The sequence below is a fragment of the Hyperolius riggenbachi genome, chromosome 11 (assembly GCF_040937935.1).
Source record: "Hyperolius riggenbachi isolate aHypRig1 chromosome 11, aHypRig1.pri, whole genome shotgun sequence".
Taxonomy (NCBI): domain Eukaryota; kingdom Metazoa; phylum Chordata; class Amphibia; order Anura; family Hyperoliidae; genus Hyperolius; species Hyperolius riggenbachi.
Genome location: NC_090656.1, coordinates 118,719,961 through 118,735,454, shown reverse-complemented (window position 1 = coordinate 118,735,454; position 15,494 = coordinate 118,719,961). Strand labels below are relative to the sequence as shown.

The window sequence follows — 15,494 nt, the reverse complement described above, 5'->3', positions numbered from 1 at the left end:
TGCAAAAAACACTGCACCGCTTTTAGACCCTAGATTCTGGAAATAATCATACTGTCATGGAGACTATGGGACTGAACTTCCATTGAACAACAAAAACTGCTTTTTAATCTGTGACCATACTAGTCAGTCGTGTTACAGGGCAACCATTTGTGCTTATGATAATAATCTTTGCTCCAAATGTATAAATTCCTAGGTAAGTCTATGGCTCACAATAGGAAAGCTAACGCTGCAGGTTACAATTCTATGTTTCGCTTATAACTTTTCTGCAGAGTGCCTTAAAACTGGAAGCACACACTATACTTGGAGAGTTGATTCCACCACAGTTTATCATTAACTGTTTTATCCTCCTTGGCTAATCATTTTAAATACAGCAGAATTGAACAATTTACATCTGCAAAATGATTGCCTATTGGCTTCACTCTTTGTTGCCTGGAGTAAGTGGATTACGTGAACATATGTGTATCTGGGTATTTCTTTCACCATAAATACATAAGAGGTGGGGGCCCTGGGCTCAGTCACCACCTGGGACCCCCACTCCACGTGCAACACCAAAGGGCGGTGTAGGTGTACCCCAGTGCTCCCACCATGGGCAAACTACAGCCCATGCGCTGTAACCCTGGCCGACTCCCTCCCTGCAGAGTCACAAGTGGGCAGAAATGGGAGAGCTTAGAACTCACCTGATCGCCACTTTCTGCGTCACGTCTCCATGGCAACAAGGCGTCACATGACATGACGTCAGGACGTGCCAGCATATCACACATTGGCAGCCAGCGTGTCATATTTGCCATGTCCTGTTTCCATGGAGACACAACATAGGAAGCGTCTCCTCGTCACTGCCTGCTCGCGACTGTACAGGGAGGGAGGTGTGAAGGAGGGGAAGAAATTGAGAAATGCGACCCGCGGTCCGCAGCATGCAGTCCTGGCCGCTCAAAGTATGCCGAGCCCTGAATGAATAGGTTACTGCTGTATCAAAGTGACATAGCCAGTGCCAAGAATGACAGGAATCTTAGGGATATAAACCTTGGAACGCCAACCAGTTAATTTTTCTTTTGATAATCAATCAATGTTTTAACTTCCCTGGAGAACTGTAACGATTGTGGAATTCTCTCCGTGATCAGCGCACAGGATGTGCGCTGACACAGCGGAAATCCTCCACAAGCGTATAATTTGAGGGAACCCAGCAAAAGGTGCAACGCACCTGTAGAGGGAAATTCCTGTCGGCAGGTGGAGCTGTGGAGTGCAGAGGAACAGCTCCTCTGCCCTGCCACAGACGCCAGACAGGAATTGCACGAAGGGAAGAAACGCAGGGCAAGATAGCCCTGAAAGAGAGAGCTCAAAGCGACAGAGGGTATGTGTGTCCACCAATCTAGTCGCCACCCTGCAACGATGAACACACAACCATGAAGATCAGGTGAGAAGGCAATCGCCAGAGATGGTGATTGCTAACAGTGACACAAGACTGAATAAGCACAGATGAGGAATGTATGTATGTCCACCAATCTAGCCGCCAACCTGCGATGGCGGACACACAACGGAGGAAACCAAGTGAGAACGCAATCGCAAGAGAAGCGATTGCGAAAGAGGTCACAATCGCAAGAGAAGCGATTGCGAAAGAGAATGAGCACAGGGACAGAATGTATGTATATGCCCCAATCTAGTCGCCAACCCGCGACGGTGCACACACAACAGCACACAACGAAGTATGAACGCAATCGCGAGAGAGGCGATTGCCAGAGGTGACACAAGGCTTAAGCAAGACAGGGCATGAGAGTAGCAAAGGCACAGTAATCATACAATGAGAAGATAAGGAAAATAACAAACGCTAACTAAACGCGAACACCGCACTCATTCGCAACAGTGCACGCATTTATGTGCGGCCTCCGCATGTTAAGCACAACAGAGACAAGCACGCCTAACTAACCACCGACAGACAAACATGAAACAGAGGACGCGAGCGCTTGCTTAACGGTTACCTCACCGAGCCTCCAGCAAGCGTTCGTAGCCGACAAGACAGATACACGAAAACAGGAATAAGTGAGAGATACGATCCACTGCTCTTTCCGCCAGAGCAAGTGCGATTCAAGTATAGAAAGAGAGATGCAGACCAGAAGGATCCACAGCCGCTACTGCTAGAGGCTAGTGTGATCCAAGCACAACAGACAGACAGAACAGGCAATACAAATAATGCAATTCTAACTGCTCTAGCAAGGATGCCTAGTGCAGTCCCAGGAATTACTCTAAGCTAATCTTCAAACAATAAGCATGGCTGACACTCCAGGAGTGTTTCACAGGACAAACCCTTATGACCAGCGAACGTCTGTGATATCACATGGTATATATAGAGCAAGCCTACAAAGGATGTGGCTAGGCAATTTGCATGACAAACGTATGCAAATTCCTCAGCAGCAGCAAGCTGCAAAACTGACAAAAGGTCTCTCTTCCAGAGACCTGCAGAATGCAGACCTGAACAGTGGTCAAAAAACTGCCTGCCTGCGCAGGCAACTGAGCTGATCATTACAGTACCCCCCCCCCTCTAGGGTCGAATTCCAGACGAGCCTCTAAACTGATATTAGCAAAAGACTCTAACTGAAGACTCAGGAAGGTCGGGACAGCCTGACAAGGCCCAATTCCAGAGTCAGCCCACCCGAAACCGACCTCATCGGAAGGAGAAGCCACCGAAACATGCCCATCAAGACCACAAGTCTCAGTGTAACACCCATCAGGACTGTGAATGCCCGAGAAGAAGCCATCGACACCCACCGAGCCATGCCCACCACCTTCCAGGGACCGTCCAAGAATACCAAACCTGCCACAATACCCATTCGAAGTGTCCCTTTCCAAAAAGCACCCACTGCTAATCTCATCCAAGGTACCAGGAAATATTTCTCATAGGATCTACCAGAACACTTTAGAGCTCTGCAGAGATCCCAGGAGGGCAGAACGATCACCAGGCTCACATGGAGAACTATCAAGAACCCCTATGGAACCAATGACAATTCCGGATTCAGAATTACCAGGACAAGCATCAAGATCAGGGCCTTCAGGGACCACCTCTGGGCATGCAGGCAGGCAGGCAACATCAGAACAGGTTTCCATCAAGGAAGCATCTGAGCAGGCTGGCAACCGAGACATACTTGGGCTTTCTGGGTCACAGAACACATCGGGGTACACTAGCCCAAGGGGAACCTCAGGACACGTCGAAGAACTGCCAACCTCAGAGTCCGTTACGACAAGACCAAAACCAGAACCGGGCAGAGAATCATCACGAGCAGTGGTCACAAACACTGGACTTTCAAAAGAAGGCTTGGACTCAAACCTAGAAATCTCTGTGACTGTAATATCATCATTGACTACACATGAGTGAAGCTCCACCAGAGCTGCAAAGGTAGTCAGCAAAACAGCAATGCCCACTGAAGTGGGCAAAACCTCAGACAGATCTGAGGGGAAGGAGGTATCCCCTAGAAGTTCTGCACCCTTTAGGAGGGACTTGGAAACCTCCAAAACATCAACTAAGACCTCAGAAATGTCATTTTCCAAGGTTTCTATGAAGGGTTCTGAACTATCCATGTTACAGGGCTGAACATTAAATACCTCCTGCAGGCAGGGCAGATGTCCCAGAAATGGTTCCACCATAAGCTGAGACTGAATTTCATCATCATGAGAGGAATTTACAGGAGTATTTACTGGAACACACACTGACTCCCTAACTTCAATCTCGCTGCACCCAGAATTCTGCGTAGCAGTCAAACTAGCTTGCAACTCCAAAACTGCAGAAAAACAGGTGAGTATAGTAGCAATACCTAGAGGAGCCTCTAGGGACACTGCAAGAGATTCTAAACAAGGCCATATTAACTCATCCAGAGTACAGGGTGCAGAATCATCCTCAGAACAAGAAAGGGACTCACAAATGTCAGTGCGAGTGGAGATCATGTTTTCATTCATAGTACAGGGTAGGTTCAGAGAAAGCTTCTCTGGGCAAGGCAAAGAAGCTTCATCATCAGATTCGCAAAACCGAAGCGCTGTCTCACTCTTAGATTCAACAATGTCGAATCCGAGGAGTCAGAACACAAAACGTGCAAATCAAAAAACGCTTTAGGTTGTGAAACTGACGCTTCCATAGCGCAAACCTCCGCGATCTGCGGAGCAGACTGTAAGGAGTTCAGGACAGAAACACTGGAGCAACTGTCACCAGGCAACAGGCCCTTACAGGTGTGAACAGGGTGAGACAAAGACTCATTTGCAGTAGAAATAGCGACAACATCAGGAAAAACTTTATTAGACATATTAATTTTACTTTTGATGCTGCATAATTTAGGAATTTTCCCCATAGCAGGATCACCGATGGAAGATCTTAAAGATCTATCTCTAAATGACAAGGGGTCCCACACATCCTTGAGAAAACTGGCACATTCATGCTGATCACAATCTGCAGGAACATCCGAGAAACAGGCATTAGATCGCATAGATTCAAACTGCACACAGTTAGGAGAGAATCTTTCAGGATTCGCACAGGAATCAACCACAGTGGTACACCCATTCATTTCAGATCGCACCATGTCAAGACTCTCATGCTTTACCCCAGAAAGGCAGGAACAATCATTCGACAACTATGTCTCTTTATTGGAATCAATTGATTGGTGTGTGTGCAACTCATCCAAAATCGTCTGCCATACATAAATCACCAGATCCACATCACCCTCGTCACATTCATCGGAATCAATCAAAAGGTACATAGAATTGAGACAATCATTCAAGACATCTTCGCTTTTTGCGATGTAAAAATCGCAAAAAGCTTTCCAATCAAAATCAAATTCCTCCAACAAGGCCCCAATTTCCCATGAGGCAAATGGCGGTTCAAATAAGCCAGTATCAAGATAATCTCCATATGGGTGGAGATCAGGAACAAGAACAGATTTTTTAACTGCTTTAATATAGTGTGCGATCCTACCTATAGTAGGATCCACATAAGCTTTGGATTGGGACAAAAAACCCGGAGACTGAGCAACATCATAGTAAACATCAATAGGGAGTGTTTTATTCAGATGCTTGCGATTTTTAGTTTTTCCCTTTTTAGCCACTTTGCATGTCTGTTTAAATGCAAGAAACGTATCCAGGCAGTTCTCTTGCATTTGCTTAGAAGCTGAAGTGGCAAGAGAAACATTGAACTGATTATCATACTGAATGGTTTTGCATATTTCAGACTTGGCAGAAATAACCTCTTTATTTGTGGTTGCTATGGGCAACAAATCTTTTGGCTGACAAGCCGAATCAGCAGATTGGCCTGCAAGCACCAACTCATTAACATATGGAAATGACAGAGAAATGTTGCATAACCTAATCTGATCAGCATCTTGCACTGCAGGAAAAAACTCATAGAAATAACTTGGCATGCAAGTTCCAAGCTTACGAGAAAACACATGAGCCAGAAATCTGCGAGGGTTATGTCTCAGATTCTTGTGTCTGGCATACTCATCAGCCCACACAAACAGATCCCCTTGGAAAAGATTGTAAGCAATCTGACCACTCCAAGTGGAAATATTGGTGGCCTGAAATTCAGGATTTGCCAAGAATCTGGAACATTCTGATATGAACTCATCTCTGGTTTCAGAGTCCAGTATCTTAAACCTCTTGAAGATACAGGACCCATATTCGACCAAATCGAACAAATCGGAAATTCCCTCTACACTGGGAATTTCAGTTTGGCTGGTCATACTGTAACGATTGTGGAATTCTCTCCGTGATCCGTGCACAAGACGTGCGCTGACACTGCGGAAATCCTCCACAAGCGTATAATTTGAGGGAACCCAGCAAAAAGTGCAACGCACCTGTAGAGGGAAATTCCTGTCGGCAGGTGGAGCTGTGGAGTGCAGAGGAACAGCTCCTCTGCCCTGCCACAAACGCCAGACAGGAATTGCACGAAGGGAAGAAACGCAGGGCAAGATAGCCCTGAAAGAGAGAGATCAAAGCGACAGAGGGTATGTGTGTCCACCAATCTAGTCGCCACCCTGCAACAATAAACACACAGCCATGAAGATCAGGTGAGAAGGCAATCGCCAGAGATGGCGATTGCTAACAGTGACACAAGACTGAATAAGCACAGATGAGGAATGTATGTATGTCCACCAATCTAGCCCAACCTGCGACGGCGGACACACAACGGAGGAAACCAAGTGAGAACGCAATCGCAAGAGAAGCAATTGCGAAAGAGAACGCAATTGCAAGAGAAGCGATTGCGAAAGAGAATGAGCACAGGGACAGAATGTATGTATGTGCCCCAATCTAGTCGCCAACCCGCGACGGTGCACACACAACAGCAGAAACAAAGTATGAACGCAATCGCGAGAGAGGCGATTGCCAGAGGTGACACAAGGCTTAAGCAAGACAGTGCATGAGAGTAGCAAAGGCACAGTAATCATACAATGAGAAGATAAGGAAAATAACAAACGCTAACTAAACGCGAACACCGCACTCATTCGCAACAGTGCACGCGTTTATGCGCGGCCTCCGCGTGTTAAGCACAACAGAGACAAGCACGCCTAACTAACCATCAACAGACAAACATGAAACAGAGAACGCGAGCGTTTGCTTAACGGTTACCTCACCGAGCCTCCAGCAAGCGTTCGTAGCCGACAAGACAGATACACGAAAACAGGAATAAGTGAGAGATACGATCCACTGCTCTTTCCGCCAGAGCAAGTGCGATTCAAGTATAGAAAGAGAGATGCAGACCAGAAGGATCCACAGCCGCTACTGCTAGAGGCTAGTGTGATCCAAGCACAACAGACAGACAGAACAGGCAATACAAATAATGCAATTCTAACTGCTCTAGCAAGGATGCCTAGTGCATTCCCAGGAATTACTCTAAGCTAATCTTCAAACAATAAGCATGGCTGACACTCCAGGAGTGTTTCACAGGACAAACCCTTATGACCAGCGAACGTCTGTGATATCACATGGTATATATAGAGCAAGCCTACAAAGGATGTGGCTAGGCAATTTGCATGACAAACGTATGCAAATTCCTCAGCAGCAGCAAGCTGCAAAACTGACAAAAGGTCTCTCTTCCAGAGACCTGCAGAATGCAGACCTGAACAGTGGTCAAAAAACTGCCTGCCTGCGCAGGCAACTGAGCAGATCATTACAAGAACTTTCACAACTTTACTTTAATGGACTCCTTTCTCTCACTTGCTGGCTTTATTTCTCTCTCAAGGGGGTGGAGGGCGCTTATTATGGGGGTCCCTTGTTATATTTGTTTGGCCCGCAGCTAACCAATAAGGTGTGGGTACCCACTCTCCCACACGTGAAATTGGAATCTTAAAGGAAAAAACTAGGTTGCGCTGGGCAAATGTAGCAATAATAATATTTTAATAATGTCAAATGTACATAAAATCAAATAAGGTTTTGTTACCTCATATATGAACATAAAATGTAAAATCAATTATCAGCTTAATGTCACCTCCAAATTCATATATACACTTCACAATAAAAAATCAATCATGCATGACCCTCAGATACACATATATATTTTTTAAGAGCACACATTGGGTAGTCTATGTGTAACGATCGGTGTAACACAGAGAGGGTCTGATTACCGGTGATCTGCAGTATCACCGAGAATACAGATATATACCCGATTATTGATGATCTGCAGTATCACCGATAATCAGATATATCTCTAACCTCTAGACACCTGGGTGATAAGAGTGTTTGGTGCAACAGAAATACTTTGAGGACTGCACCTGAGGAGCAGGTGCACAGCAGTAAGGAGTACTGCACAATAACACGTTCCTTCCGCAAGCCTGAGACTCTCCCGAGGGAGGGGTCAGGCTAGGAGTAGGAAGGACAGAGTGTGAGTGACACCAAGGAAGGATGTCACCCACAGGTCTGTGAGCTATCCCTAGACTGAGGAGATAGCTCTCGAGGTCGGGCAAGCCGGGTCAGCAACAGACAGACAGATCAGGGACAGAGACAGGAGACAGATGCGGAATCCTTAAGACAAGCAGAGTTTGGCAACAGAGTATCAGATATAGCTAAGTACCTAATCAGAGATCAGAAGAGTAGTCAGGAAAGCAGAAGGTCATAACAAATAATCAACAATGCCTAGTCTTGGGTGTGAGCTCCTTGATCATCAACACCCTGGAATTGGTCTGAGTATAACTAGATGGTAAAGCTAATTCCTAGTCTGAGGTGTGAGGTCCTTGATCATCAACACCCAGGAAATGGTCTAGATAATAACACAGATAATATACAGTTTTCCCTAGACTGAGGTGTGAGGTCCTTGATCATCAACACCCAGGAACTGGTCTAGATAATAACACAGATAATATCACAGATATTGACAAGGTCTGAGTGCTACCACATAGTGATCGCAACGCCAGGCACCAGAGAAATGACCAGCACCCAGTATATATACACAAGCACTCTCCAGCACCTCCCCTAAGTGCTGGACCAATGAAACCTGATAGAATTGTCAGCTGATCGGCTAGATCAGCTGACACCCTTCTGACTGTCATAAAGGCTCTGCCTCTCCGCGCGCGCGTGCGTGTCCTTATGAACCTGTGTGGACTATCAGTCCCAACCACACCAGACATGTGTTGTAATGCATCTGCTGGTTTGAACGCGGGGCCAGCCGCACCGCTGTCAGAGCATGCGGCGGTTTCACCGCGTTCAGCCATACTGCTAGTGGTAGGCCCATGCGTGCAAACCGCCGCGTCGGACACGAAATCCGTCACCTTGTTCACTGGGCATGCGGCGGTTTCTCCGTGCTCCGTCAGGCTAGTGGATGCAGGCCCATGCGCGCAAGCTGCCATGTTGAATGCGGAATCAGCCGCCTTACTCTGAGTACTCACGGCGGCTTCTCCGCGTTTTCTCACAGTACCCCCCCCCCCCTGAGGAGTGGACTCCGGACAGCTCCTACCCAGCTTCTCAGGATATAAAGCGTGGAACTCCCTCCTTAATTTATCCGCATGCATGCGACACTCAGGTACCCATGTTCTCTCCTCAATACCATACCCTTTCCAGTGAACTAGATACTGCACTGGGTTCTGTACAACATGTGAGTATAAAATCTTTTCTACTTCGTACTCAGGTTGGTCATCTACCATCACAGGAGGAGGAGGAGTGGAACCTACATGAACTGCTAGCTTAAGCAGGGACACATGAAAGGATCTTACACCACGCATGCTGGCAGGGAGATCAATGGCATAAGTAACATTGTTGATCTTCCTGGTTACTGGAAAAGGGCCCACAAATCTGGGTCCTAACTTGGGCGAGGGCTGTTTCAGGGTCAAATGACCCGTGGACACCCAGACCAAGTCTCCTGGCCGGAACTTCCACTCTAAGGAGCGTTTCTTGTCAGCTTGACCTTTCTGACTTTGAAAAGCCTTCTCCAAATTATTTTTCACGATCCCCCAAATGTTCTTAAAAGACTTCTGCCAAGCCTCCAAAGCTGGAAACGGAGTGCAAGCTACTGGCAGTGGGGAGAACTTAGGCAACTTTCCAGTTACCATCTGAAACGGAGAAAATCCAGAGGAAGAGCTATTCAAATTATTGTGCGCAAATTCTGCAAACGGCAAGAACTTGACCCAATCATTTTGTGCATCCGCCACATAACACCTTAGAAACTGTTCTGATTCATTCTCTCAGTCTGGCCATTGGTCTGTGGGTGGTAGCCCAACGAAAATGACAGTTCCATGCCCATTTGATGACAAAATGCCCTGCAAAATTTAGAAACAAATTGGACTCCCCGATCTGACACAATGTTTTCCGGAATGCCATGTAGCCGGAAAATGCGGATGATGAAAAGATCGGCCAACTCCTGGGCCGAGGGGAGTCCTTTCAGGGGCACAAAATGGGCCATTTTACTGAAACGGTCGACTACCACCCAAATGACCGACATGCCCTCAGACCTCGGAATCTCTCCCACAAAATCCATGGACAAATGGGTCCATGGTTCACTCGGGGTGGGCAAAGGCTGCAACGTTCCCACAGGTGCCAGACGGGAGGGTTTGCTTTTTGCACATACTGCACACTCTCTAACATACTCCTTGCAGTCAGTTGCCAATGAAGGCCACCAAGCACACCTAGCAACAAGGTCCTGTGTTCTGGTGGCCCCAGGATGTCCAGCATTTTTGTGGGAGTGGAACATCTGCAATATCTGGAGACGAAATGGCAGTGGTACAAACATCACCCCTTCAGGCTTTCCTTCAGGGACATCCTGCTGGAAGGGACTTAAAGTCTCCATCCAGTTTTTCCAGGTCTCTGTGGCTGCCAACACTACTCTCTGTGGGATAATAGTCTCTGGGTCTGAGGGCTGTGCTGTCTCTGGCTCAAAGCATCTGGACAAAGCATCCGCTTTAATGTTTTTACTACCCGGAGTGTACGTAATTACAAATCTGAATCTTGAGAAAAACAGTGACCACCGAGCCTGACGGGGACTCAATCTCTTAGCCCCCTCAATGTATTCCAAATTTTTGTGATCAGTGTAAATGGTTCTCGTATGTTCTGCTCCTTCTAGCCAATGACGCCATTCTTCGAAGGCCAATTTAATGGCTAGGAGCTCCCTGTTGCCTATATCGTAGTTTTTCTCTGCTGGTAAAAACCTACGAGAGAAATAGGCACACGGGTGTAATCTTCCCTGCAACCCAGAACGCTGAGACAGGACAGCCCCTACCCCGACCTCCGAGGCGTCCACCTCCACAATAAAGGGATAGGAGGTGTCGACGTGTCTCAAAATGTGTGCAGAGCAAAACAATTCTTTTAAAGTGGAGAAAGCAGCCAGAGCTTCAGGGGACCAGTGGTTGGTATCTGCCCCTTTCTTTGTGAGACTGGTGAGGGGTGCTATGACTGTGGAGTACCCCTTTATGAACCTTCTATAGTAATTGGCAAATCCTAAAAATCTCTGGAGAGATTTTAGTCCCACTGGGTGAGGCCATTCCAGGACAGCAGAGACTTTGGCAGGATCCATAGAAAGGCCCGAGGTGGAAATTATGTACCCCAGAAAAGTGACAGATTTTACTTTAAAAATGCATTTCTCCAATTTAGCATAAAGCATGTTCTGTCTTAACTTGTGCAGCACAAATTTGACATGAGCCCTGTGCTCAGAGAGGTTATCTGAGAAGATTAGTATATCATCCAGATATACCAGGACAAATTTACCCAACACCTCCCTGAATACTTCATTAATGAGTTCCTGAAAGATGGCCAGGGCGTTACACAACCCGAAGGGCATTACCAGGTACTCATAATGCCCATCGGGTGTGTTAAAAGCAGTCTTCCACTCATCGCCCTCTCTGATCCGCACCAGGTTGTATGCACCCCGCAAATCCAACTTCGAGAAAATCTTAGCATTGGTGACCTGAGTGAATAAATCGTCTATCAAAGGCGAATGGATAGCAATTTTTTACTGTGATTTTATTCAGGCCCCGGTAATCAATGCATGGCCGAAGGCCTCCGTCTTTTTTCTTTACAAAAAAGAAACCTGCTCCGGCAGGCGACCGGGAAGGGCGAATGAAACCCTTAGCTAAGTTTTCACGGATGTACTCCCGCATGGCCACTTTTTCCGGCCCAGACAAATTGTAGAGATGACCTCTAGGGGGCATACAACTGCGTGCAAACCGCCGCGTCGGACGCGGAATCCGCCGCCTTGTTCACTGGGCATGCGGCAGTTTCTCCGCGCTCCGTCAGGCTAGTGGATGCAGGCCCATGCGCGCAAGCTGCCATGTTGAACGCGGAATCAGCTGCCTTACTCTGAGTACTCGCGGCGGCTTTTCCGCGTTTTCTCACACTATGTGTATCTGAGGGTCATGCATGATTGATTTTTTATTGTGAAGTGTATATATGAATTTGGAGGTGACATTAAGCTGATAATTGATTTTACATTTTATGTTCATATATGAGGTAACAAAACCTTATTTGATTTTATGTACATTTGACATTATTAAAATATTATTATTGCTACATTTGCCCAGCGCAACCTAGTTTTTTCCTTTAAGGCTTTATTCCTCTGCCAAGGGTAATTTCTTTGGTTCAAAGGTAATGCCATCTGGTTTCAGAGGAACACATTTTATTTTCCTACTGTAACACCCCACACAAGCATTACACACTTTCTGTGTTTATTTTAATTTATCATCAGCGGGAGCAATGTCATTTTAAACTTAGGCCAAATTTTTACTGTTAGTGATGAGCACAAATTTGGCATAAATGTAATTTTGCATTGTAATTCACAATTACGATTCAAAATCATAATGCAAAATTTGGGGAAAAATCATAATACATTTTGTATGTAAACATAATCAGGATCCGTAATTTCACAATTTTGCGTAATTTTCATGTAATTTGTGCCGAATTTGGCGGTTAACAGCAAAGTCAATATACACGTTATTGCCACCAAAATTTTTAAGACAAATAGTGGAAATAAGTAAAAAGAAAAACAAAGATTTTTTTTCAAAAATACCTTGTAGTTTTTGAGATAATAGATTTAAAAAATGCAAAGAAGAAATCTGTTTCATAATGTCATTTTTCTGAGTTTAAAACTATTTTTCCTTTGCAGTTTTAAAATGTATTATCTCTGCAACTACAAGGTCTTTCCTTACATAGCTATTTTGGTGACAATAGCCTGTATGGAGAAATTGCTGCTGACCACTAACGTAATTTTGGGCATGAAATTACGTGAATTATGAATGGATTACACAAAATCGATTGAATTTCCAAATCGTAATTTAAAATTTCACTTAATTGTGATTAGCAGAATACAATCATCGCTACTGTCTGTCCTGCTGCAGCATTGCTCCAACCCCCTACTTGCTAGACAAAAGGACAGTTGTGTTTTTTATGTTCTGTGACAGGTAGGGAATGGTATAAGCTTACATTTTTCCAAAATCATTTTTACATCAAAATCTGCATTTTCACAACAATATCAAGGAATGTTTACAAGATATACTTTTGTTTTGCGCATAATGTTAATTCAGGGCACCAGTCATTATTGCACTCTGAATTATATTTCCCTCCAAGTTGTGACAACTTGGAAGGGGAACATTATTTAACGCCACCAGGGAGTTTTGTAGAAGCAGGGAGAGCCGTCATTCAGCTCTCTTGGTGCCCAACCCACGGGGGGCGCGTACATGCATATGAGAATTTGCTGGTCTGTATTCAGAAGACTATATTTAATAATTTATTTCAGGATAAAATAAGTGTTGAGTTGACAACATCATAGTACATTACTTATGTCACCGAGAAATGCCCTGTATGAAATGTATGGTTATTAGAAGGTATTGAAGCTATGTACCAGGTATTACAGGCAACTGAGATGGTGGTTCCTGGGCTGTACGATGCCTCATTGTGGATACATGGACACTCTGGCTCAGAAATGCAACCTCCTTTCCCATCTGAAACCAGACCTTCAGGGCACACACAACCTGAAATGCACTGGGGGCTATACTGTGGGAGAGCAAAAGAGAAAGATTTTTTAAAACAGATTTTGTAGATTTTATCATCATCATCATCATCCAGTTGTGCTAAAAAAAAAAAAAAGTTTAGTTGTACGTGGTGGTGCAGTCAGAACAGAGGTTAAAGTGTATGAACAGTTTCACAAAGTGTATCCATCCTTGTTCACTGCTTACACAATAAAGTAAATATAACACATTCTAGGTATAATGCATGTTTCAGGAACTCTTTTTGGAACACATATGTGTGTTATGGGACCTTACCAAACAATTACCCCACTAATCTGCCAAATGTGTAAAATGTGTAAAATGATCTCACGTCACGTGGTTTAGGAACAAGCACAAACAAGGGTAAATCAGTGTTTTTTTTCTGTGAAGTGCTCTGTTTAGATTGCATTTATATGGAAATCAGGATCAGTCAGCAAAGGATTCTGACCATTCTAAACCATTGCTCATCTTGCTCAGTCTTTCAGGCCACAAATATCTTCAGCCAATTATCAAGCCAATATTTAAAAGAATATTCCAAATATTGCTTTACATTTTTTTTGCACACATGCGAAATGTGTCTGAAGTGAAGTGTACCTCATCTAATCTTTCTTTTCATGCCTACTTCACCAAGCGATCAACAGGGATATGTGAGGGAGCAGGCTGGTGTACTTTTTTTTCTGGTTGAACTCGATGGACAAATGTCTTTTTTCAACCCAAATAACTATGTAACTATGTATAAATGACAAAGAAGAACTACGCTTCCAACTCACATCCAGCAAGAAGACCAATACCCTAAAAAACAATTAAGAACCGCACATACTGCTCAATACTGTATGTTAAAAACAATAATTGCACCCCGTGGTGCACTCCACAGGGACCTGCCACCACCTTTCAGACACAGGGCAACAATCCCCCCTCGTGATTCCACTCTCCGGAGTGTTTCTTGCTCATCACAGATGCGTATCACAGATGTAATCTGTATATAACTCCAGGCAGGCACCGGGATCCAGGTTAAAACGTAAACTTTATTGCACTTCAGGTCACTTGTAGTTAACATCCAAGCCCTAGACGAGTTCTACTGCAGATTTGAGCATCATCCCAACCAACCCGCGGGCCAAACAGCATCGGGTGAACTCGCCGCCCTGGCTCCTGTCACTGTTCTGGAATCAGAGGTACTCCGGCACCTCCATAAGTTGAACCCCAGGAAATCCTCCGGCCCAGATGGAGTGTCGTCTACCTGTCTGCGATCCTGCGCCAATCAGCTCGCCCCTGTGCTCACCTCCTTATTTAAGCAGTCCTTAACGGATGGTATAGTCCCCTCCTGCTTTAAGAAGTCTATAATTGTACCAGTCCCAAAAAAACCTGGCAGTACCGAGCACAATAACTTCCGACCAGTGGCCCTTACCTCGAACATCATGAAACTCCTCGAGCGGTTGGTTCTTGCCCATCTGAAGAAGTCCACGGACGCCCTTTTAGACCCACTCCAATTTGCTTATAGGGCAAACAGATCCGTGGAGGATGCCATCAATGCCAGCGTGGCTTACATCACTGAGCATCTAGACAGCCCTGCCTCCTACGCTCGGATCCTGTTCCTGGATTTTAGCTCAGCGTTCAACACGATCTGCCCAGACATCCTGCTCGCCAACCTGTCGCAGCTCGGAGTTGACCCTACTCTTCGCGCATGGATCAATGACTTCCTGACTAACAGAACACAACAGGTGAAGCTTGGCAACCACCTCTCCAGGGTTCGAACCACCAACACGGGGGCTCCACAAGGCTGCGTTCTGTCACCTCTACTGTTCTCCCTCTATACCAATAACTGCATCTCATCCGCTGACTCTGTGAAAGTCATCAAATTTGCAGACGACACCACTATCATCGGCCTTATTGGTAAAAACGGGGAGCAGGAGTACCGCAGCGAAGTCGAGAGAATATGCAACTGGTGCATAGACAATAACCTTGTCCTCAACGCAGCAAAGACTGTTGAACTAGTGGTAGATTTCAGGCGAAGACCCTACCCCCCTCCCACCTGTCCTCATTGGGGGTACAGAAGTCTCTAAGGTG

The 15,494-nt window shown here is 45.5% G+C and overlaps 1 protein-coding gene across 1 annotated transcript in view; it reads right to left on the bottom strand.

The window, feature by feature from the left end:
• LOC137537858 (mucin-5AC-like) overlaps nt 1-15,494 on the bottom strand; it is a 343,296-nt gene that overhangs the window by 189,707 nt on the left and 138,095 nt on the right. The window contains exon 21 of the mRNA XM_068259808.1: nt 13,286-13,437. Coding sequence (XP_068115909.1) covers nt 13,286-13,437 — 152 coding nt within the window. The remainder of the gene's footprint in view (nt 1-13,285; nt 13,438-15,494) is intronic.